The following is a 23,330-nucleotide window of genomic DNA, read 5'->3' on the forward strand; positions in this document are numbered from 1 at the left end:
AGTTATTCCTAAATTATTATATTATATACTTTTGTAAATGAAATTGCTAAATTCACCTAATAGCTCTTGTTGCCTCTTTGTAGATTACTTAGGATTTCCTACATAAACAATCGTACCATTTACAAATAGCAACAATTTTAATTCTTTTCCTCCATTTTTTACGTAGTTCATTCTTATTATTACCTTATTGTACTACCTACTACCAACAGCACAACTTTGAGTAAAGGTAGGGAATGAACATCCTTGACTCTTCCCATTTTATAGGAAAAACATTTAATATTAACCGTTAAGTATAATATCAGCAGTAGGTTTTTTATATAAATCCTTTATCAAGTTGAGGAGATTCCATACTATTCCTAGTTTGCTGACAGTTTTCATCACTGATGAAATTGAGTTTTGTTAAATACTTTTCCTGTTTTCACTGAATTGATCAAATGATTTGTCTCATTTATTATATTTATGGGGTGAACTGCGTTGATTGATGTTTAAATATTGAAACCACTTTTGCCTTCCTGAACCTCCCTCCTCCTCTTGGTAATGACACATTATGTTTTTTTGTTTGTTTGTTTTTTTTTTTTTTTTTTTTTTTTTTTTTTTTTTTTTTTTAGATTGCTGTGCTAAAATCTTAGTGAGGAGTTTTGTTGATAAGGTATCTCAATTGTATCAATAATTTCAAATAGTAAATTGTTGGCTTGGATAATTTTTCTCTTTTAATGTTTGTTTTCTTGTTCATAATTTGTTCTTCTATCTTTAATGTATTAAAGTGTAAACTTACATCATTGACTTTTTTTTCCTCCAAGGACTCTTCTAGATTTATACTGTAAAGTTTCATATGTTGTGTTTGCACTGTCACTTAATTGAAAATACTGTGTTTGCTTGTAATTTCTTCTTTGATCCATGTGCTATTTAGACAAGCACAGTTTAAATGCAAATATTTGAGGATTTTCCAATTATTATTTTTGTTATTGAATTCCTTTAACCCCGATGGCCAGAATCAAACAATATATGATTTCTGTACATATAATATAAAATATATATTCTATTTTATTGAGGAGATCTGTGGCAAGCCCAAGATGTTACCCAATTTCTATGTTGGCAAGACTCCAATCTAAACTCTGTTTCTCCTGTGGATTTTATTGAGGTGTGGTTTTAAATTTTTACAGGGCAGGTCTAAAATAGATGTTCCTCTAGAATATGGTTGTTAACTCCTTAGGCATGTATATTCTATCATCTTAGTTGCATGCTCAGAGTGCTAAAATGTTCTCTTGACTCTGACTAAACCAGAATTCCACCATTCCACGAGTTGCTCAAATTCTAGTGTCTCTTGTGTTTCTGGCCCTATAGCAACCACTTCCTGGTAAACCTGACATCATCTCATTCTTTGCATGCACAACTGTACCTTTGGTGAAGAATTCATGACAGTCCTTCTCCTATGGTTTCACACACACTTCCCATGTAGTTCCCTGCTCTCCACTGCTTTGCCCATTTGATTCCAACCACTTCAGCCATTACGAACTCTGAGGTCCCCAGTTCAGTGGACCCACCATATTTTATTCTATTCTAGCTCTCTGTCTGCAGCCATGAAATTGTCTCCATGCAAAAAAAAGGAAGGGAGGGCATGGGTTCCATCTCATGAATTCTCCTTCTCTAATTGGTCACAGTTTTGCTTTACCTATTGTCTAACACCAGATAATTGCTGTCTTAAATTCTTTCTCTCAGTTTCATGGCTTTTTTCTTTTGTAAGAAGACTAGTCCAGTGTCAGTTATGTTATTACTTCATTGGGACCAGAAGTGAAAGTCTGCTTAATTGAATTTGTTTTCAATTCTTGGCTCACCATCTTTCATCAATTTCAATTTTCTTTAAAATATATGAAAATTCATATTGTTGCTATGTATTCTTATCTCCTTAAATGACTTTTATATAAATAATTCAAAGTAGGAAATTTATGTTATTTTTCTAATTTAAAATGATTTACAAGTCTATGTCTTCAATTCTAAAGTTCAGTACTCTATCCTAAACTTCTTTAATATAAAATATGTATATTTTGTCTCCTCTAACTCTCCATAAGTAAACTACAAATCAATAATCTTGAGGGTCCTCAAGGAGAAATGAGAAGGGATTCTATCCTGTGTTGCATATCATTTGTATTACATGAGTATAAATTTATTTCCCTGGTTCCATTAGGCTTATTCATATAAAAATGTTGTACAAAGCTATTTATGTACATTTTGTCACTGAGATTCTAAAATTTTTCATAATATAATAAGCACAAAATTAATTCCCAAATTTCCCTTCTAGCCATGGATTTTGTCTCAATTGAATTTGATATGCTACAGAAGTGTCAGCAGTGCCTAAGTAGAAATGTATCTAAACCTCTCCAGAATACTAGCAGAGTTATTTATGCATAAGTGTTTTTTGTTTTTGTTTTTTTCTTTCAACATCTTCCCTAACTAAGGAAACATGTGAAAGAATTGTGAAAGGAGTCTTATATTGTCAGGGAATCAAATGTTTTTAAAGTATAGCTTTAGTCAAAAGATAGTTTTGCTGTGAAAAAGAACAAAAGAGAAAAAGAGAGACGTTCTGCCTGAAATGTATTAGCAATAGAGACCTGACCTTCCAACAATCTATGAGCAGGAGAGGTTATTATGCAAATTGATGTGTCCAGCTGTTGTTCTTTTCCATGGTGGATAAAATAAAAGGAAATAGGCTCAAATTGCAGCATGGGGCATGTAGGTTTGGCAGCTCTGCAAATGGCCCTTTGCCTATTAGCCTGAGGAAAGTGACAACTGATTGCAGGAGGGAATTAAGGAATACTGATTTCACTATTGATATGTGGTTTCTCCACCCCCAGTTGGAACACAGACCCCTTAATACTCAACTGTCATAATACTGTATTCAACTTAACATGTAATGTAAACCTTTTATATACAGTAAAGAATATAAAGAACATTTTATAGATTTTTTAAACAATTTGGAATTATGTTCTAACAAATAGAAAGTCTTCCCAACCTCCTTGATTTGATGGGAAAAAAGGTACTTTGGTTAAATAATTTTGACTCCTAAATAGGGCAGCAATTGGAGTAGAAATAGTTGATGCATACACAGGAACTTAGGCTTTTCAATAATTTTTGACCTATATTATCTCACGTGTTCTTTTATTCCCATTTTACAGAACAGAGAACTGGGTCCATGAAAGATGGGGCACTTGGCCCAGTGGGTGTTAGTAGATCCTGGAATAATACTATATCGACATGGGCCTCCTCTTGCTCAATCTAATGATCTTCCCCCAGAAGCTTCCTCGTGCTCTCTCACTCATGCGATGACGTTCAGCTCTAAATTTCCTTGGGAGAGTACCAACGGACTTGACTGAAAAAGCCAATCACAGTGCTTGTCATACCCCCAGACCCCTCTAGAAACTCTTCTCAGGAACTTGAGGCTAGAAGTATGAGAAAATAAAACAGCTGCAGATTCTGTTGGAAAGCTTAGGAGACATGACAACCTAAAGTCAAGAGGAAGGAGAAGCTATGGATATTCAGAATAAGATACGCAACAGATAAAGAATCACTGATTAGAGAGTGAGAAAGCAGATGGTAGTTGAATAGCAAGAAGTAACACTGAGAGTAGGAGAGGGAGAGAGAGAGAGGAAAAAAAAAAGAACAGGCAAATTGAATAATGCAGCAGTGCAAGTTAAACATGGAACACTAAGAGGATCAGAGATCTTTTGCTCCTAAGATTCTGCTCATAGCTTTGATTCTGAAAGTCTTCAGGGGAACTCTCCTTGGGGAAGGTTTCTTATGATTCCCATTCTTCCTAAAAGCAGGCTACCCATACTCCCTTGCCTTGTGCTTTTTCCTGAATATGCATGGTTGACATGTTTCCGGCTACTTGGGTGTACGTATCTTGCCAATGCCCCTACCAGCTCTCAATATTTGAGGTTTCTTGAATATTATTGGTGTTTTATCATCAAAAGACTTCAAATAAGTGATATCAGAAAGCACTGACATCAGTAGCTGACAGAGTTAGTGCTGACAACTGAGAACAGAAATGTTTGGGGGAAATAATTTAAAATAATACTAAAATTAATGATGTTCAGTTCTATCAAGTCATTCAGTTAGTATTTAGATGTATACATGGTTGTGAAATAAACATATGCTTCTAAGATAAGAGAGCAAGCAGATGGATTTTCCTACATATATCTTATTTTTTGATATCCTAGGACAGTTATTTATGATCAGCATTGTGAGATTTAATCTTTATTTTAATTGTTTAAGATACTTCATCTTTGTATTTCTGGCTAGCTAGGACAGAAGTACCTTGATGTAAAAATTCTTTAGTGTGCTTTCCTTAACTTATAGCAGTGTCTTTGGAAAATTCACTGACAAAATTCAACAGGTTTACATTTTACTGAGTACCATCACGTTACAGGCAAAGTACTGGGTGCTTTATACTACTTGGCATTTGGTTTAATGTTCATAAAAACCTTATTAATTTCATATTTTTACACATGAGAGCATGGTGTCTCAGAATGATGAGTGATATGCTGCACCACGATTTGGATGTATTAATAGCACAGCTAGAATTTGAAACCAGCATCTCTGATTTAGCAGCCACTGATATTTTCATCACTCAACACTAGCTCCTATCAATTCATCCATTCATTCATACAACACAGATGTGCTAAATATGGCTCCATGCCAGGCACTGGCCTAGAAACTAGGGATGCAGTGCTGAACAGCAACAAAAATGAGACTCCCAGCCATTCTGGAACTCCTACTATGAGTCTTGACCTTTATGGTTCAGGGATTGTCCCCAAATCAGTTATCTCTATTCATTTCTTCACCCTCATCTTGAATATGTAAAATCCAATGTGCAAGGTTGCTATGCTGCATATACAATATTAAGTGTCCAGTCTCTTCAGCTTTCCTTATACAGCCATGAGCTTCTGACACATCAAAAAGTTTCCTTCCCAGGGTAAAGAAGTAGACTTTCCCTAAAGTCAGTAAAAGGAAATACACATCCAACAGACCCAGATATGGTAGATAATTTTTTTTCAGAAGATTCAATGCGTTTCAATAACAAATGTTATTATTTCCAGATTACATATTGAAATTAATTTTAATTAGAAAAACCCTCTTTTATGAGTTGAATTATGTCCTACCCAAAAGATATGTTGAAATCCTACCCCCCAGCACCTCAGAAGGTGATCTTAATTGGAAAGAATTACTGATGCAGATGTAATTAGTTAAGATGAGGTCGTACTATAGTAGGGTGGGCCCCTAAACCTGTAGGATTGGTGTCCTTAAAAGAACAGGAAAAACTTGGACACAGAGATGCACACAAGGGAGATGATGGAAGAACCACAAGGAGAAGAATGTCATGTGGTGATGGAGGCAGAGATTGGAGTGATGCATCTACAAGCTAAGGATTACAAAGGACTTCAAATACAGGAATCTAGAATAGATGAGGAGGGATTCTCTCCTACAAGTTTTAGAGGGAACATAACCCTACTAACATTTGGATCTCTGGCTTCTAGCCTCCAGTATTGTGAGACGATAAATTTCTGTTGTTTTAAGCCACCCAGTTTTAAGTAATTTGTTACTTGGTCTTTGAAAATGAATACACCTTTATACTTCTTTTTCTTTTCCTCACTCTATTTTCTCTTTCTCCTTTTTTTCCTCCTTTCTACTCTTCCTATTCTTCTACTCCTTCCTGTCCTTTTCTGTCATCTCTCACTAACCAGTGGCAAGAATTTTAAAAAGAAATCACTTAAGTCACCATGTCTTCCAACTTAATTGATTTCCCAGGTCTGACATAGTCTTAGCTGTTACCTTGCAAAATCCACTGTCTGAATTATTTGATAAAGATCCCCTTTAATCCATGAATGCCAATGAATGCTTAAAAGGTTCAGAACCTCTCCCCTCAGTCTATGATATTACAAAATACATGAATTGCTGGCAAAGTCTTGGAGCAATGTTGCTGCTCCATTTGGAGATGCTGAAGCATCTGTTTCATTGGTCCTCTGGCATCTTTATGTCTTCAAAGACATGCAATCTTCTTCCTTACGAGAGTTGTTACAGTGCACTGCAAACAATTAGCAGGTCCCAGGACATGTGAACATGTGGATGCTTACCAGTTCCAGGTAGATAGGGCATTTTTCCTTGGTACTCAGTGTCACAACTAATCATATTTTGCCTCTCATAGAAGCACTGGGCCACTTCAGGAAGCAATTTTTCACTCCAGATAATCACACTGCCCTGCTGGCTATGCAAATAATCTAGTGTAGAACATCCTTCTTGAAAACCTTTGTTCAAGGAAATGTTATTTTAAGACCTGACTTTGTGCAACTAAAAAGGAGCACTTGTCATTGACTATTTCCTTCTTTTAACATCTCAGCTTGCAAAGTTTTCTTGGTTACTTTGCCCTTTTATGTCAGGAACAATAATGAACAAGAAAAAGGCACAAAAACATTAGAGAAACCTCACTTCATTTTTCAGGTCAATGCAGTTTTAAATGTATAATACACTTTTCAAAATAGGAATAAATAATGTTTTCAAAAAAATGTATGTACTTTATGTAACAAATAATTATAAAGTGTTTTTATTATTCCTAGGGACCATAAAAGAGACAAACTGGAAATATTATAATCTATTTCCTTAATGCGTTTTCAGTCTAGCAGAAGAAGCAAGCACATATACAGATGACTACCGTCCATGCACAGGATATACAGGGCAGGCTGAATGACACATTGGAAACATGTTCAGGCTCTGAAGTCACATTATATAGGTTCAAATCCTGGTTCAGCCATTTGCAAACCTCTAATATTGAGCAAATTACTTAAACTTCTAAACTTCAGTATTCTCACTGGTCACTAAGTCCCCAGTCATGAGGCCATTTTGAGGGTCCTACAAGTTAATTTCAACATAAAGCATTAGCATTGTTCCAGGCACATTGGGAGCTCTTAGAAATAGTAAGATTTTTTCTACAAGGGTAAAAAAATTGGACAAAGAGACTGAATAAAAGTTGCCTATTACAATAGGAATGCTGTTGTGGAATATTAACAATCTGGAAGCTATTCAACATTGGCTGTGCTGAGGTACTTCACAAATCTGTTCAACTCTCTCTACAGAGACCAACTAGTGACAGCAACCAAAGAAGAGGGAAAAAAAAAAAACAGAACTACAGGACATATGAAACAATGACTAAAAAGAGGCAGTGACATTCTCACCACCTGCCCTGGCTTCTCCTGAGGTATCAGCAGCTGCTCCAAGGACAACACTATCTATGTCATACATGGCAATTACTTGGATGATTTTCTATAAAGAGTTGCTACTTTTCTGTTGACAAGGCACGTTGAATTGATCATTTGGCATTATATCATATTCAATTTACTATCTCATAACACTTTATTTGTTTTATATAAGGTGGTGGTGTGTGCCAGAGGGCTCTGATGATGTTGAAAATGTATCACTTCAGTCACTCACCTCTACTGCTAATGTTTTTGCTGCCAGCTTTTTAAACTTGAATTAATTTGGCAAGTTAGCTCTGAAGTAAGTGTAGAAAATCTACTTTTGAACATAAGTAAAGCCAGCTGGAAGTTGAGGTGTAAGGTAAAAGAACGTACTTTGTTGGAGTTTGTTATACCAGATTTTTACCATTTGTGATAACAGATTTTTACCATTTGTTAATGCCAGCTTTTTAAAGAATAAGCTTTTTATTTTAGAAAAGTTTTAGATTTATCAAAAAGTTGTGAAGATAGTTCAGAGAGTTCCTATACATCTAACAGTTTCCCCTATTTTAGCACCTTATATTGTGTACGATACATTTACAGCAACTAATGAACTAATATCGATGCATTGCTATTAACTAAAGTCCATACATTTTCAGATTTCCTTAGATTTTTCCTGATGTTCTTTTTCTGTTCTACCCTCTGACACAGGATACACATTACGTTTAGTGATCATGTCTCTTCATACTCCTTTTGGCTGAGACGGTTTTTTACACTTTCCTTGTTTTTAATGACCTTGGCAGGCTGAAGTACTGGTCAGGCATTTAATAGAATTTTCCTATTTTTAAAGTATTTTTTCTCATGATGAGACTGAAAATTTGGGGATTTGTGAGGAGGACTATAGAGTTAACATTCTATGCTCACCATCATATCATATCAAGTGTGCATGCTGTCAACAAGACTTAGCATGTCAACCCTGATTACCTGGTTAAAAGAGCGTTTGTCAGGTTTCTACATTGTAAAGTTTCTCTTTTCTTCCTCTTTTCCATACTGCATTCTCTGGAAGGAAGTCAGTTAACTGGTATGGATTTCTGCTCCATCTCCTTGAGGGTGGAGTATCTACACAAATTATTTGGAATTCTTTTATGCTTGGTATTTGTCAGCCTCTCCCTATTTACTTATTTATTCAATTATTTACACCAATATGGATTTAAAGGTATTTATTTTATACTTTGTGTTATAATCCAATGATATGCTATTTATTTTACAGCTTAAATTATTTTAGCTTTGGCCACTGGGTTTCATTGAGTTGGCTCTTATACCCCTTTTACAATCTCTCATCATTGTGGGTTGTTTGATTTTCAGAAATTTTTGAAACACTTTCTTACTTTCTGCAAATACAAGATACTCTACAATCATCTTACCCCAGTCCCATAATTGGCCATTTCTCCAAGAGGCACTTGTTCTACTTATGAGAGAATAGTCTTAGATAGTGAGATCTGACTATTGAGAGAATAGCCTTAGATGGTGAGATCTGACTATTGGGTCTGCTCACAGCTCTTGGAGTGTCATTGCTACCGATACTAGTCTTTTTTTATTTTTCATTTTTTATTTAATTTTATTTGTTTTTTTGAGACGGAGTCTTGCTCTGTCTCTCAGGCTGGAGTGCAGTGGCGCGATCTCGGCTCACTGCAAGCTCCGCCTCCCGGGTTCACGCCATTTTCCTGCCTCAGCCTCCTGAGCAGCTGGGACTACAGGCGCCCGCCACCACGCCCGGGAAATTTTTTTTTTTTTTTTTTTTTTGTATTTTTAGTAGAGACAGGGTTTCACCCTGTTATCCAGGATGGTCTCGATCTCCTGACCTCGTGATCCGCCCGCCTCGGCCTCCCAAAGCGCTGGGATTACAGACTTGAGCCACCGTGCCTGGCCCAATACCAGACTTTTTATCAACTGCACTTCCTCATAATTCTCTAGGATCCCACGGACCTCAAAATGCCCAGGTCCCCACACTCCAGAAGCTCTGCAAAAGCTAGCCATAGGATAGCAGGACAGAACCATATTTTCCCCTTCCCCACATGAAAAGTTCTCTACCTGTGTCCAGTTACTTCACTGCCCTTGCAATCAGCTTCCTAAGATAATTAGTGATTTAAAACTTGGACAGAATCTTACAGTTGATTTTAAATAAGTGTTTGATACATTGAATTAAATCTGATACTCTAATTCCCATGAAATTGTCAACAACCAATAATGAATGAAAGTGTCACTCTTCACATAGGACAATTGAATTTTTGGTAGAAAATATCTGAAAACACAGCCATGCCTCAAATAAATGACAACAAAAGGTAGCAGATGCTCAGGAAGATATATATGCAAGGAAGTAAACCTCAATGCAATGAGTTCTGATCTAGAATCTTGAAAAATTAAAAGAATATGGAAAATATTATAATACATCAAACAAAATTAGAATAAACATTGTTTTGGGGAATTTGGGCGGGTATATATATGTACCAAGTCATTATGTTCATCACATTACAGTTCACATGTTTACGAGGCTATTTTTTTTCATAATTGTATATAAGCATAAAGAAGATATTAGAAATCTGGAAGATTTCTAGGCCAAATCCTAATTTGGCAAATAAAATAATTTCAGTTCCATTTTTTTCATTTATTTGGAAACATTCAGCATCATTGATAAGGGCAGCGGCATGTTATACTGGCCAGTTTGTCTTTTCTGTGGTCTGCTGTTATGGATATGGAAAGGTACAATCAATTTGTGAGAGGAAACACATTCTTTGCTTCTACTTCCAGGCTTATTATCTTTATTAAGTGACATTCCCATCCATCAGGTAAGTCGTAAGAAAATTAAGCGTGTGGGTTTAGCTTTATACGTAATTCAACTTCTGCCGTTCAAAACTGTGAAGTTTTAGCCTGGTAACCTCAGTTGACGCATTTGTAAAATGGAACTAATAATACTATGTACTGGTACGGTTGTCGTAATTGCTAGGAACATTCAGTATGGTGTGCGTTCAATAAATACTGTAAGCAAGTCAGTATTTTATAAACTACAGATGACAACTGAGTGAATCATGAAGTCAATTGAATGAGCTGTCCAAAACCTTAAAATAATAACATTATTTTATTAACAGCATGACTAACAGCATACTTAACAGCTCAACAGAGTACACTCAAGTAGTTAAATTTAATATCCAAAACTTTCGTTTTGTTTGCGTGCATGCATGCTTGTGTGTTTCCGTGTGTCTGTGTATGTGTGTGTAACAGTGTTATGTCTGTGTATGAATACTAAGTCATTAGGTAAAATGCATTTCCTACTAATGGTCATGGTAAGAATTCTTTGCAATTCCAGACAGACATTTCTTTACTAGTAATTAAGTTGACCCTTCCCTACCCTTCAATTTAAAGCTCAGGTGTCCCTTTTTTGGTCAACCTCCCTTTACCTCACTCTCTTGATTAAAACATTTCTCACAATGTGAAACCCTAAATTGTACAGTTATCAGAGTCACATTGTTTATGTGATTGTTTGATTAATAGCTGCATGTCTTTTTAGCCTGTAAAGTTGCTGAAAGTCATGATTCACCCTTTTGGCTCACACCTGTGTTCCCTGCATCTAACACAGTGCCTGGCCCACAACAGATGCCGATGAAATTTTAAATTAATGAATGTGTCCTCCATTTCCTCCCACATCACTTCAAGCATATGCAGCCATTAAGTCCTATAAACTCTTTCTATTTAATATCCCTCAGGTTCACCCACTCCACTGCATTATGTAGGGAACTTAAATCTTCTTGTATGAATTTCAGCAATATTCTTCTAACTGGCTCCTTATCTATGCTCCGCTGATTTTCCTCCCACTGAATCAAATTTATTTTTTCCCTAAGTGATTTTTTACTAAAGCAAAAATCTGATCATGCCACCTCTCAGCTTAGTATCTTTCAATGGCATCTAATTGCCCTTAGGAAGATGTTTAAACTCCTTATTATGTAGGGGGTACACACATTCATGGTCACAAATGCCATTGTACAAGTTTTTAACTTTATTTTCTTACAACTCGATTTGATTTTCAGATTCCAAACTACATCTGTCTGACTCAGAATCAATTTAATCATTTTAATGTAAACTCAGTCCAACTTAGTGATTTATCAGTCAATTAAGATTTGTATTTCAGTCACATCAAGGACTATAACCCTCATATTCTCATTTTTTGCACTGCTTCTCCTATAGGAGTTGAGTCTAATCTTTGGGAGAATAAGGGAGGATGACAGAAGGACCTTATGCAATTGCAAACACAACACTTTAGGAAAAAGGGTTTCAATTTCTTGTGCTCCATCTGCTGCAGGTTCATATTGGCCTTCTAATTCCGGATATGCTCTCTGAATCTCCACTGGAGGTGAGCTAATCTATTTGAGGGGACTTGGACAGTCCAGGGATGCTGATGTAGCTGTATTAGCTTTTCAGTGATGGTGGTCTACAGAGAGGACAGTCATGCACGCCTACAGTTTCCAGAGGTAATTGTCTACATCAAAGCCTTCTGATGAGTGACCTCTGTGTTGCTACATTAATATTCCAAGCCAGCACTCCAGCAACCGTGCCCTGTATCTTCTCGGTCTTCCTGTTTCTGTCTGTTCCTCTCTCTTCTATCTGCCTCCCACTTTCCCCCTTAAATACAAAGCCTCATTTGGAACCTATGGGAACGGCCATATGACATACCTTTTAGAAACTGGGGATTACCAATGGGCTGCCACTGTGTCCCTAAAAGCTTTCATCAGGCATTTGACTGTAAGAGCCACACGCAGTTTCATTGAAACACTGATTTTTCCTTTTTTCAAATTCCCCAAAGTTGAAGTCCTCAAGGGGGGAATTCTATTCTGTGAGTTCCCCATATTTCTCAGAACTTGCTAAACACTCTATGCTATAACATGACTGCAATTTTTCTTCAAAGCATATAGGAATTATAGGATCAAGTATGGAAGAAAAAAATGAGCTATGCTCACTTACATCCTGTATTTTATCTTTGGATGATGACTTTGCTAAATTTATAAATGACAAATTTGTCTTTATCCCTTTTATTCTCCCAAGTTAAAAACTTAACTCTGGGATTTACGGTTATGTAGAGACTTTCACAGAAACCTGGCCAGTTGGAGTTAAAGGTCGTGGCAGCATTTATTTTATTTTGCCAAGCATAATAATATTTTGCCAAGCACTTTATTTCATTATTTCATTTGATTCTTACAACAATATCTGAGGAAGGTATAACTACTAATTTTTATCAATGGGGAAACACAAATATGAAAAAATAAGTAATCTGTTTACAATTGTACAATATATGGTAAGAAAAAATTCTAGTCCAGAGACATTTCTATTGTTGTTCTTGCTGTGTATTCTTCTTTTTGGCCCACATTTATTTTCTCTCCTAATTTTTATTTTTTAAACAAATTTCATTGTTTATATTTGAAGTTTGCAAGATGATGTTATGAGATATACATAGTAAAATGGTTACTACAGTGAAGCAGATTAACCTGTCATCTCACATAGTTACAGTTTTTTGTGACATGAGCAGCTAAAATCCACTTATTTAACAAGAATCCCTAGTATCATATAATTTTATTAACTATGACCCCCATGTCGTACATTAGATATCTAAACTTGTTCATACCACGTATCTGCTATTTTGTTTCCTTTGACCTACATCACTCCTGTTTCTTTCTCCCACTCCCCCAAACTAGAACCACTGGTTTATTCTCTATCTCCATGTATTTGACCTTTCTTTAAAAAAAAATTATTGTGCACATAAGTGTGATCGTGAAATATTTTTCTTTTGAGTCTGGCTTATTTTACTTAGCATGATGTTCTTCAGGCCCATCTGTGTTGTGGTATATATGATATACATCATATATACCACAATTTCTTTATCTATCCGTCCATCAATGGACACTTCGTTTGTTTCTATATTTTGGCTATTATGAATCGTGATACAGCGAACTTGGAAGTGTAAATATCTTTACAAGGTGGTGGCGATTTCATCTTCTTTGGCTATATACCCAGAAGAGGGATGACTGGGTCACATGGCAATTCTATTTTTAATTTCTTTACAAATTTCCATACTGTGTTCCATAATGGCTGTATCAATCTACATTCCCATCAGTAGTGTATTAGAGTTCCCTTTTCTTCACATCCTTGCCAACATGTCTTATCACTTGTCTTTTTTATAATAGTCATCCTAACAATGTGACATCATATCTCATATTAGTTTTAATTTGCATTTCCCTAATGATGAGTGATGTTGAGCACTGTTTTATATATCTGTTGGGCATTTTTATATCATCTTTGGAGAAACGTCTGCTCAGGTCCTTTGCCCATTATTTTAATCTTACCCAGATACTGTTATGCCCAGACCGTTTATTCCCCGAAGAAGACCACCAGAGTCCAGAGTCAAAGCTAAGCAGCAAGGATCTTTATTACAGGTTCGAACCTGGAACTCTCCCTCGCTCGTGAAACGAGACGGGCAGGAGAGCTCCCCCACTGAGCTCCGAGCAGTGTTATATAGTCTAAGAAAAGTGGGCATAGAGTTATTATACAAATCAGATATATGATTGGCTAGTGTTTGAACAAGGCGATTTGGCTAACTATGATTGGTTCCCGCCATTTCTGATATTTTGGTTCAAACTTTGAGGCGGGAGAGCAGGTTTATGGCAGCAAGAGTTTATCTTACTTAAACATGTCTTGTGACCTTGCCTCAGAACTTACAAAATCTCTGGTATGTGCAAAACAAAATCTCTGGTACGTGCAGAAAACCAGGTACTCACAGAACTTACGAAATCTCTGGTATGTGCAAAGATTAGAGAGCAGAACAAGGGTGTAGCGGGTGGGGGGCGGGTACACATCTATCTTTGTGTCCTTTCATTTCCCCCTTCTCATAAGTAACTGGATGTCCAATCTTGGATTTCCAGAGTCTTATAATATAGCCTCACTTTCTGGGTGCAGGAGAGGCTGGTGATGGCTACGGAGGACCATTAGTTGGATGGTATCAAACCTTTCTCTGACAAATTGTAAAATTTTATTTACCACACAGGGGCCTATAGTGAATAGAAGTAGTAAAGACATTAGGGGGCCTAAAAGGGGTGCCAGAAGGGAAAACATTGAAGAGCTCCACCAATTGTTAGTGGCTGTAGTGAATTGTTGCTTTTTCATTTCTAAGCTTAGTTCGTGTAGGCGTTGGACTCTTTCCTCAACTAACCCTGACTCATTTATATAGAAACAGCATTCTTCTTTGAGGAACATACAGGTACCTCCTTTCTCAGCCGTGAGTAAGTCTAAGGCTCTGCGGTTTTGAAGGGTGACCTGTGCTAGGGAGGTGAGCTGCCGCTGAAGGGAGGCTAGGGAATAAGCGGAGTCTTCTATAGCAACAGAGAACTGTTGTAACAGATTGTCGTTTTCTATCATGGAGTGTTGTAGGGCCCCTCCTGCTAACCCCGCTGCGACGACAGAGGAGGTTAAGGATATTCCGGCAATTAGTGGTAGAAAAACTGCTCGTCTATGTCGCACAGTTTCAGTTGGGGCAGTCCCTGCCCAGCCTATGAACTCTGCCGGGGTCAGCAGGGTCAGTCGGGGAACTAGTGTAACAGGGATGCACAACTGTCTGTCAGAGATGCTTTTGGACAGAGTTTTTAACAGAGTCATATTACACCAGAAGAACACACCAGGGGGAGCACGTATGGGGCTATTAGGGTATGTAGCCGTCTGGTTGCAGAGGCTGCTACTAAATGCTGAATAACAGTAGGGGTATTTCTCTTGGTATGGGTCACAGTACAGGGCTACATCAGGTATTGCAACTGTTGATGAATTAGAATCTGGCATATAGTTTGTGGGTGGGGAGGAAAGGGGAACAGCGGTTAATGGTGGTCTTCCTAAGGTTGCACACATAAAGCAAGAGGACAGGTCGCCTAAACCGGTGAGGTTGGCGAATGCTAGCCCTTCTTGTAATAGGGTTAGCCAGGAGAAGGGCTGCAAGTCTTGTGATAGATTGGTTTCCTGTCTGTGGATTTGTGTATGGATTAAGGGTCGAATCTGGACTAGACTCCGCCACAAGTACAGGTGGCTACTAGGCCAGCTACTACTGGCATCGTAGTAGACTGCCCCATGTTGGGGCGATGTCCACCGGGAGTGCCCTGGATCTGTTATTATCCAAGTGAATATGTTGGGAGTCCCTGTCGGGTAGCGAGTCCTGAGGAGGTTAGACTTTCTCGGGTATTCGTCCCATACCCTGGCTGAGTGCATTTTACAATAGTGGTATGGGCAACCTGCATTCTGGTGCCACCAATAATTCTTACAATTATATTCAGTCTGATCATATTCAAAACAAATCATGGGTATCCCCGGTTGGGCAATTTGGAAATTAGTGAAATTGAGGTAAATTGGAGTATTGCACCCGGAGCGGGGGCAGTCTGCACTAGCTAGCAGTTTACCCGCTTGGGGGGTTTCCCCGGGGTGAGTTTTGTTCTCATAGAGCCAGAACCTCCAGACATAGGGATTAGACGGCGCAGCAGTTAGGAGAGTCAGATGTATAAGGCATAAAAGCATAGGCAAGCTAGACATGGTTACGGCTATGTGGGTGACGGCGCAGGGTTAGCTTTAAGGGATTGTTCTTAGCTTTGTCTACAGTCCATGTAACCGGTGCTCCAGACGGCTCGAGAAGGTCGGATGTTGGGTCCACTGGTTTGACGTGTGTGTAGTGGATCCACGAAGCGATGCCTTCTACTTTGAGAGTGGTGGGAGTAGTCAGGAGTACTTGCAGTGGTCCTTTCCACCTGGGTTGAAGAGTTTCTTGCCGGTGGCGCTTGACTAGGACCCAGTCTCCCTGCTGGAATGGATGAGGCGTCGGCGGAGGTCCTGCCTTGTACAGTTCTCGTAGTCTGGGCCAAATTTCCTGGTGAATTTTCTATAAGGCTTGTAAGGAGAACAGGAGCTCAGAGACATTTTCAGTTTCAGGTTTGAGTAAGTCATCTTTTAGACTGGGGACCAGGGGTGGGGGTCTGCCATACATGATTTCATATGGTGTGAGGCCCAGTCTGTAAGGGGTATTTCGGGCCCGGAACAGAGCGTAGGGGAGAAGTACTACCCAATTAGCGCCAGTCTCCATGGTCAATTTAGTTAAGGTCTCCTTCAGAGTCCGATTCATCCTTTCTACCTGTCCTGAGCTTTGGGGCCTATAAGCACAATGTAATTTCCAATTTGCCCCAAGAATGGAAGCCAAATCCTGACTTACCTTAGCAATGAAGGCTGGTCCATTGTCTGACCCTATTTGGAAGGGAAAGCCATACCTGGGGAGGATTTCTTCCAAAATTTTCTTTGCTACAACCTGAGCAGTTTCTCTCTTAGTTGGGAACGCTTCTGTCCATCCTGAAAAAGTATCTACAAAGACAAGTAAGTACTGATACCCATATTTTCCAGGCTTTATCTCAGTAAAGTCTATTTCCCAATAGATACCAGGCCTAGTTCCTCTACACCTAATTCCTGCGGTGGTCTGGGTTTGGGGGCAAGCGTTGTTTAGTTGGCAGGCTTTGCAATTTGTTGTGACATCGCTGGCCAGTTCAGCTATGCGCCTGATTCTAAACTTGGCGTGCCTGATTAAGTCCATCATTCGCCGGGCACCCAGGTGGGTTGTCCGGTGGATGTGTTCCAACACCTGCCGTCCTAATTTTTCTGGTAGGATGATTTGGTCATTTATATCAGTCCACCACCCATTTTTAACCTGTTTTAGGGGAAGCGTGTTCATCCATTCGCGATCCTGATTGGTATAGTCGGGAAAACATGGCAAATTTCGCGGGCCAGGATCGGGGAGCTGGAGCGCGAGGAGCTGACTGGGAGCTTTTGCTATGCTCTTTGCGGTTTGGTCGGCTAAGAAGTTGCCTCGAGCAATTGGCGTAGTTGGTTTCTGATGCCCAGGGCAATGTACGATAGCCAATTTCTTTGGTTTCCACAAAGCAGTTAATAGAGCTAGGATCTCTTGCTTGTTTTTTATTTCTTTGCCTTCGGCTGTTAATAGTCCCCTTTCTCTGTAGATGGCCCCATGTATGTGCGCAGTAGCGAAAGCATAGCGGCTATCCGTGTATACTGTTAGTTTTTTCTCTGCCCCTAGGGTGAGGGCCTGTGTGAGGGCTATCAGTTCGGCTCTTTGGGCCGATGTCCCTGGAGGCAAGGGTTCCGCCCAGATTACCTCAGTCTCTGACGTTACAGCTGCTCCTGCATACCGCTGGCCTTGGTGGACGTAGCTGCTGCCATCAGTGAACCAGGTGAGTTCTGTGTCAGGGAGCGGACGATCTTGCAGGTCCTCCCACACCCCATGCACCTGAGCCAGTATCTCAGTGCACTCATGGGACGGGGCGTCCAAGTCTGGATTTGGCAGCAGTGAAGCAGGGTTTAAAGAGGTTGGGGGCAGAAAAGTTATTCTGAGGGGGTTTAACAGCAATCCTTGATAGTGGGTGAGCCGGGCGTTACTCATCCATCGGACCGGCGGCTGCCGGAGGATGCCTTCAATGGCATGCGGGGTTATAACGCGCAACTCTTGCCCCATGATAAGTTTATCAGCGTCTCGGACCATTAGGGCGGTCGCCGCGATTATCCGCAGGCAGGGTGGCCAGCCAGCAGCCACTGAATCTAATTTTTTTGACAAATAGGCAACTGGCCTCTGCCAGGGGCCTAGGTACTGTGTTAACACGGCTTTTGCAACACCCTTACTTTCATCTACGTATAAGTGGAAGGGCTTGGAGACATCAGGGATCCCCAGCGCGGGGGCTGATAACAAGGCAGTTTTGATTTGTTGAAAGGCCAGCTCAGCCTCTTCCGTCCAATTGAAGGGCTGCCGTTCCTTTGTTGCCTGATATAGGGGCTTGGTTAACTCAGCAAATCTGGGTATCCATAACCTACAGAACCCTGCCGACCCCAGGAATTCTCTCACTTGCCATGTCGACTGGGGTCTAGGGATGCGTAGGACTGTTTCCTTTCGGGCTTTGGTTAGCCAGCGTTGCCCCCCTTTTAATAGGTACCCCAGATAAGTTACCTCCGACTTGCAGATCTGAGCCTTTGTTGCTGAGGCTCGGTAGCCTAGCTCCCCCAGAGTCTTCAAGAGGTCCTCAGTCCCTTGAACACAAGTTTCCGGGGATCTGGCTGCTATTAAGAGATCATCAACATATTGCAAAAGAGTTATTTCAGGGTGTTGCTGCCGGTACTCACCCAGATTTTCATGAAGGGCTTCATCGAACAGGGTTGGCGAGTTGTTGAACCCTTGTCGCAGCCTGGTCCATGTTAGCTGACCGTTGATGCCCCTCTCAGGATCCGTCCATTGAAATGCAAAGAGTCCTTGACTTTTGGGAGCCAGAGGAAGGCTGAAGAAAGCATCTTTTAGATCAAGAACGGTATACCACTGTTTTTCGGGATGTAAAGCACTCAGAAGGGTGTATGGATTGGGCACAGTGGGATGTATGTCCATGACCCTTTTATTAACTTCTCTTAAATCCTGTACTGGCCTGTAGCCCGTACTGTTGGGTTCACGAACAGGTAACAGTGGAGTATTCCAGGATGAGTGGCAAGCCCGTAGGACTCCCTGGTCTAGGAGTCGGCGGATATGGGGCGTAATTCCTTCTCTTGCCTCCAGGGGCATAGGATATTGCCGAACCCGAACCGGGTCCGTCCCTGGCTTAACTTCCACAAATATGGCAGGTCGATGTTTAGCTAGCCCTAAGCCCCCAGTTTCTGCCCACGCTTCAGGGAAACGCTGGAGCCAAGAGTCAATTTCCTGATCAGGGGGCTTTTGCTCTTGATGGAGTCTGTACTCATCTTCTAAGGTGACAGTCAGGATAGATATTGGCCTGTTTTGGGAATCAGTTATCTTCGGCCCTTCTGGCTCAAAGTGGATTTGGGCCCCCATTTTTGTCAGCAAGTCCCTCCCTAGTAGAGGGCAGGGGCTCTCTGGGATGACTAGGAAGGAATGGGAGACTTTTCCCGTTCCTAAGTCTACAGTCCTCTGGGTTGTCCAGGGGTATTTTTTGATGCCTGTGGCCCCGTGCACCCAGGATGTTTTCTTAGACATTTTTCCAATTGGTTTGGTTAGGACTGAGCGTTCCACCCCAGTATCGACCAAGAAGCGAACTGGGGACCCCTCCACTTGCAAAGTTACCCTGGGTTCGGGGAAGGGGTCCGAACCCCGTCTTCCCTAGCCAGAGTCCTGGGTAACGAGTACGGAGGTAGGGTTAGCTGGTCTCCGTTTCTTTGGGCAGTCTTTAATCCAGTGACCACGTTCCTTGCAATAAGCACACTGATCCTTTTCTAATCCTTGCCTAGAGCCTTGCTTTGTCTGCTTTCTGCTTTGGCCATTCCCTGCCTGGGGGAAAGCTGCTACTAAAACTTTGGTCATTTCTTTGGTTGCCTTGAACTGTTTTTCTTCTGGAGTATCCCTATTATTATAAACTCGCTGGGCCATCTGAAGGAGGTCCTGAATCTGCTTTCCCTCCAAACCTAATTTCTGGAGTTTTCTTCTAATATCTGATGCTGCCTGGTTTACAAAGGACATTACTACCGCAGCCTGATTTTCCGGTGCTTCCGGGTCCATAGGGCTATACTGTCTGAAAGCTTCCATTAATCTCTCTAAATACACAGCGGGGCTTTCTGTCTTACCTTGTAACACAGAATATACTTTAGCCAAATTGGTGGGCTTGCGAGCTGCAGCCCGGAGACCCGCCATTAGAGTCTGGCGATAAATGAGCAGTCGTCCCCTACCTTCTGCCGTGTTGTAGTCCCATCTGGGCCGGGTCAAAGGAAAAGCCGCGTTAATGAGGTCAGGATTTGCAGTTGGCTGGCCGTCATCTCCTGGAACCAGCTTTCTGGCCTCAACTTGGATTCTTTCCCGCTCCTCCGTTGTGAACAGGATTCGGAGGAGCTGTTGACAGTCATCCCAGGTTGGCTGGTGAGTAAACATGACACTGTCTAACAACGAGGTTAGATCTTTGGGATTATCGGAGAACCGAGCATTTTGGGACTTCCAATTGTATAAATCACTAGTGGAAAAAGGCCAATACATGAGACGGGAGAGCCCGGTATCATCGAGCGATCCTATTTCTCTGAGAGGCAGGGCTACGGTGGAGTCAGGGAGTCGGGAAGCTTGGTCCCGCAGTACGCGGCCTCGCGTTCGGCCGGCCGGCCCCCCCGGGTTACTTTCGCTCTCGGCTGCTTCCGCTTTTCGGTTTCCCTCTACGGAAGCACCACCCTGGGGGACTGGGTCCTGCGGGATAAGGTGCGGATATGGTGGGGGAAGTGTGGGTTCTAACGTTAGGGGGTCCTGGCTGTCTGGCAGCACAGGGGCCGAGGGAGCAGAGGGAGTCCTTTGTCTTGTAGGTCGCATTACTAGGACCTTGCAAGGCTCAAGGATGAATGGAGTTATCCAGGGCGGTGGGTCTTCCACAAGATTTTGCCACACTAGAATATAAGGAATTTGATCAGGATGTCCTGAGTGCCCTGGCAGGAAAATCTTAGTTTTTACCTTAGTAATAATAGAGAGACAGAAAGTTCCTTTGGAGGGCCACCCTACGCTGAAAGAGGGCCACTCCGAATGGCAGAAAGTAACTAGCTTTCCCTTCTTTAGTTCTACGCTTAAGTTACGCCCCCGAGCCCTCACATCCTTAAAATTGGTAACAAGGAGTGAGAGCGGCGTGCTCTGGTTGTTGCCCATCTTTGGACTGCTCCTACAAAGAGAAGGAGGGACGAAAATGAGTGTGAAGCAGAGGGGAGTATCCAACAGGTCCGGTCCTGGAAGGGGAAGAAAAGGTTTTATGTTTCGTTTTGGACTTACACTTAACACTTAACAATAACAGACAGACAGTGAGAAACGATGAGCCTTCGCGAGCGCGTGTCGGACTTCCGACCTGAGTCAGACAGGGCAACCAAGGATGGAGGCCCCCAGATGGGTACTGGGGGACGTCTCCCACCAGTCCCGAGTGGCTGTCTTTTAGCGCGTCCGCCAAGACCGTGCCACTTACAGAACAGACCAATACAGATTACAGATTACGGATTTCACGAAATTTCAGGGAAACAGACAGAGACAAAGACAGAGACGGTGACAAAGCCGGCTTACCTACAGATTAAGATCCATTGACTTGGGGGTCTGGTGGGCTTGGGGGAAATCCCGGATGAGCCCCCATTTGTTATGCCCAGACCGTTTATTCCCCGAAGAAGACCACCAGAGTCCAGAGTCAAAGCTAAGCAGCAAGGATCTTTATTACAGGTTCGAACCTGGAACTCTCGCTCGCTTGTGAAACGAGACGGGCAAGAGAGCTCCCCCACTGAGCTCCGAGCAGTGTTATATAGTCTAAGAAAAGTGGGCATAGAGTTATTATACAAATCAGATATATGATTGGCTAGTGTTTGAACAAGGCGATTTGGCTAACTATGATTGGTTCCCGCCATTTCTGATATTTTGGTTCAAACTTTGAGGCGGGAGAGCAGGTTTATGGCAGCAAGAGTTTATCTTACTTAAACACGTCTTGTGACCTTGCCTCAGAACTTACAAAATCTCTGGTATGTGCAAAACAAAATCTCTGGTACGTGCAGAAAACCAGGTACTCACAGAACTTACGAAATCTCTGGTATGTGCAAAGATTAGAGAGCAGAACAAGGGTGTAGCGGGTGGGGGGCGGGTACACATCTATCTTTGTGTCCTTTCAATACCTTTAATTTGGAGTTCATGTTTTCAATTATTTGACTACGTTGCAAACATCTCCATGATTCATAGTGCCTCCATATCTTGGTGTCAGATGTTTTCACCTCTGGGTAGAATATTCTTTCGCTGATTTTCTTTTCCTTGTCATTTAAAATTAAATGCACAAATCCACCTCCTCTAAAAGAAAGGTATCTTCTTTATCACCTATCTCCCTTTTCCCCTGTTGCCCAATTTCACATGTTTCTTTTTTTGTGATCTTGCCATGCTCCCTGCTGCTTTCCATCCTTCCAATCACCAGCGTCCTGTGATGGCTGCTTTAACTGTGTGTCAATCAGACCATGAGTTTAGTAAAATTTTGGCAAAAAAAAAAAAAAAAAAAAACATATCTTCTTGATATCTGTACTCCAACACCTAATATAGTGCCTGGCATATTAATAAGTCTTTGAATAATTTGTTGAATGAATTAATGAGGAATGAAGGCACCCTGCAATGTTGATGCTCAAATAAGAGAAACTTTAAAAATGAGAAATATGGTGGGTTTAAATATGTCTGTTTTATTATAATAGAAAATCTTGTTTTTAGGTCTCTGGGAGATAGGGGTAAAAATACCAGTTCTTCTGAGACTAATGACTCTCACTAAACTTAGATATCCATTTTGTTCCCTCAGCTTTGAAGAAAACATCTGAAATAGTATGTTTTCCCAAAGGTGTCTATTGTTCATGAGTTTTGAAGTTACTAAAATACCAGTAAAGGAATATTCTTTCTGCTGCTTGCAAGGATTACCGTCATTTTTCTGAAGACAATCTTCAGAATCTCAACAGGGAAAAGACTACCACAGGTTCCTGTAAGAAGTCCTATAGGTCTGGCTTTGAGCAATAACTATGGAAAGAATTATGTGGGCAGCAGCCTGTGGGACCCCAAAATCAGAAGTTGTCACAGCACTGGAGCACAATTAGTTCAAACATATCCGGGAGAAACAAAAAGAGTTTCATGGACTAAGACAACTGGATTCTTGGTAAATTTCCCAACCACTTTACCCACCAGAAAGAGCAGTATTGGGTGGGTATGGGGAAAAGAAAAAGAGATCAGACTGTTACTGTGTCTATATGGAAAGAAGTAGACATAAGAGACTCCATTTTGTTCTGTATTTGAGATGCTGTTCATTTGTGACCCTACCCCCAACCTTGTCCTTGCAAGAGACATGTGCTGTGGTGACTCAGGGTTTAACGGATTTTGGGCTGTGCAGGGTGTGCTTTGTTAAACAAGTGCCTGAAGGCAGTATGCTTGTGAAAAGTCATCACCATTCTCTTAATCTCAAGTACCCAGGGACACGTACACTGCCAGAGGTCGCAGGGACCTCTGCCTAGGAAAGCTAGGTA

General features: G+C 40.9%; 1 protein-coding gene across 1 annotated transcript; it reads right to left on the minus strand.

Annotated features, from left to right (window-relative positions):
• Nucleotides 1-4,815: 4,815 nt before the first annotated feature.
• On the minus strand, nucleotides 4,816-21,419 carry LOC141408127 (uncharacterized). The gene is made up of 4 exons (XM_074008559.1): nucleotides 20,016-21,419; nucleotides 17,979-18,410; nucleotides 6,132-6,302; nucleotides 4,816-4,991 (listed from the first exon to the last, which is right to left on the minus strand). The coding sequence occupies exons 1-4, from the start codon at nucleotides 20,962-20,964 to the stop codon at nucleotides 4,816-4,818; spliced, it is 1,728 nt and encodes a 575-aa protein (XP_073864660.1). The 5' UTR covers nucleotides 20,965-21,419.
• Nucleotides 21,420-23,330: the final 1,911 nt, after the last annotated feature.

Source organism: Macaca fascicularis, chromosome 12 (assembly GCF_037993035.2).
Source record: "Macaca fascicularis isolate 582-1 chromosome 12, T2T-MFA8v1.1".
Taxonomy (NCBI): Eukaryota; Metazoa; Chordata; class Mammalia; order Primates; family Cercopithecidae; genus Macaca; species Macaca fascicularis.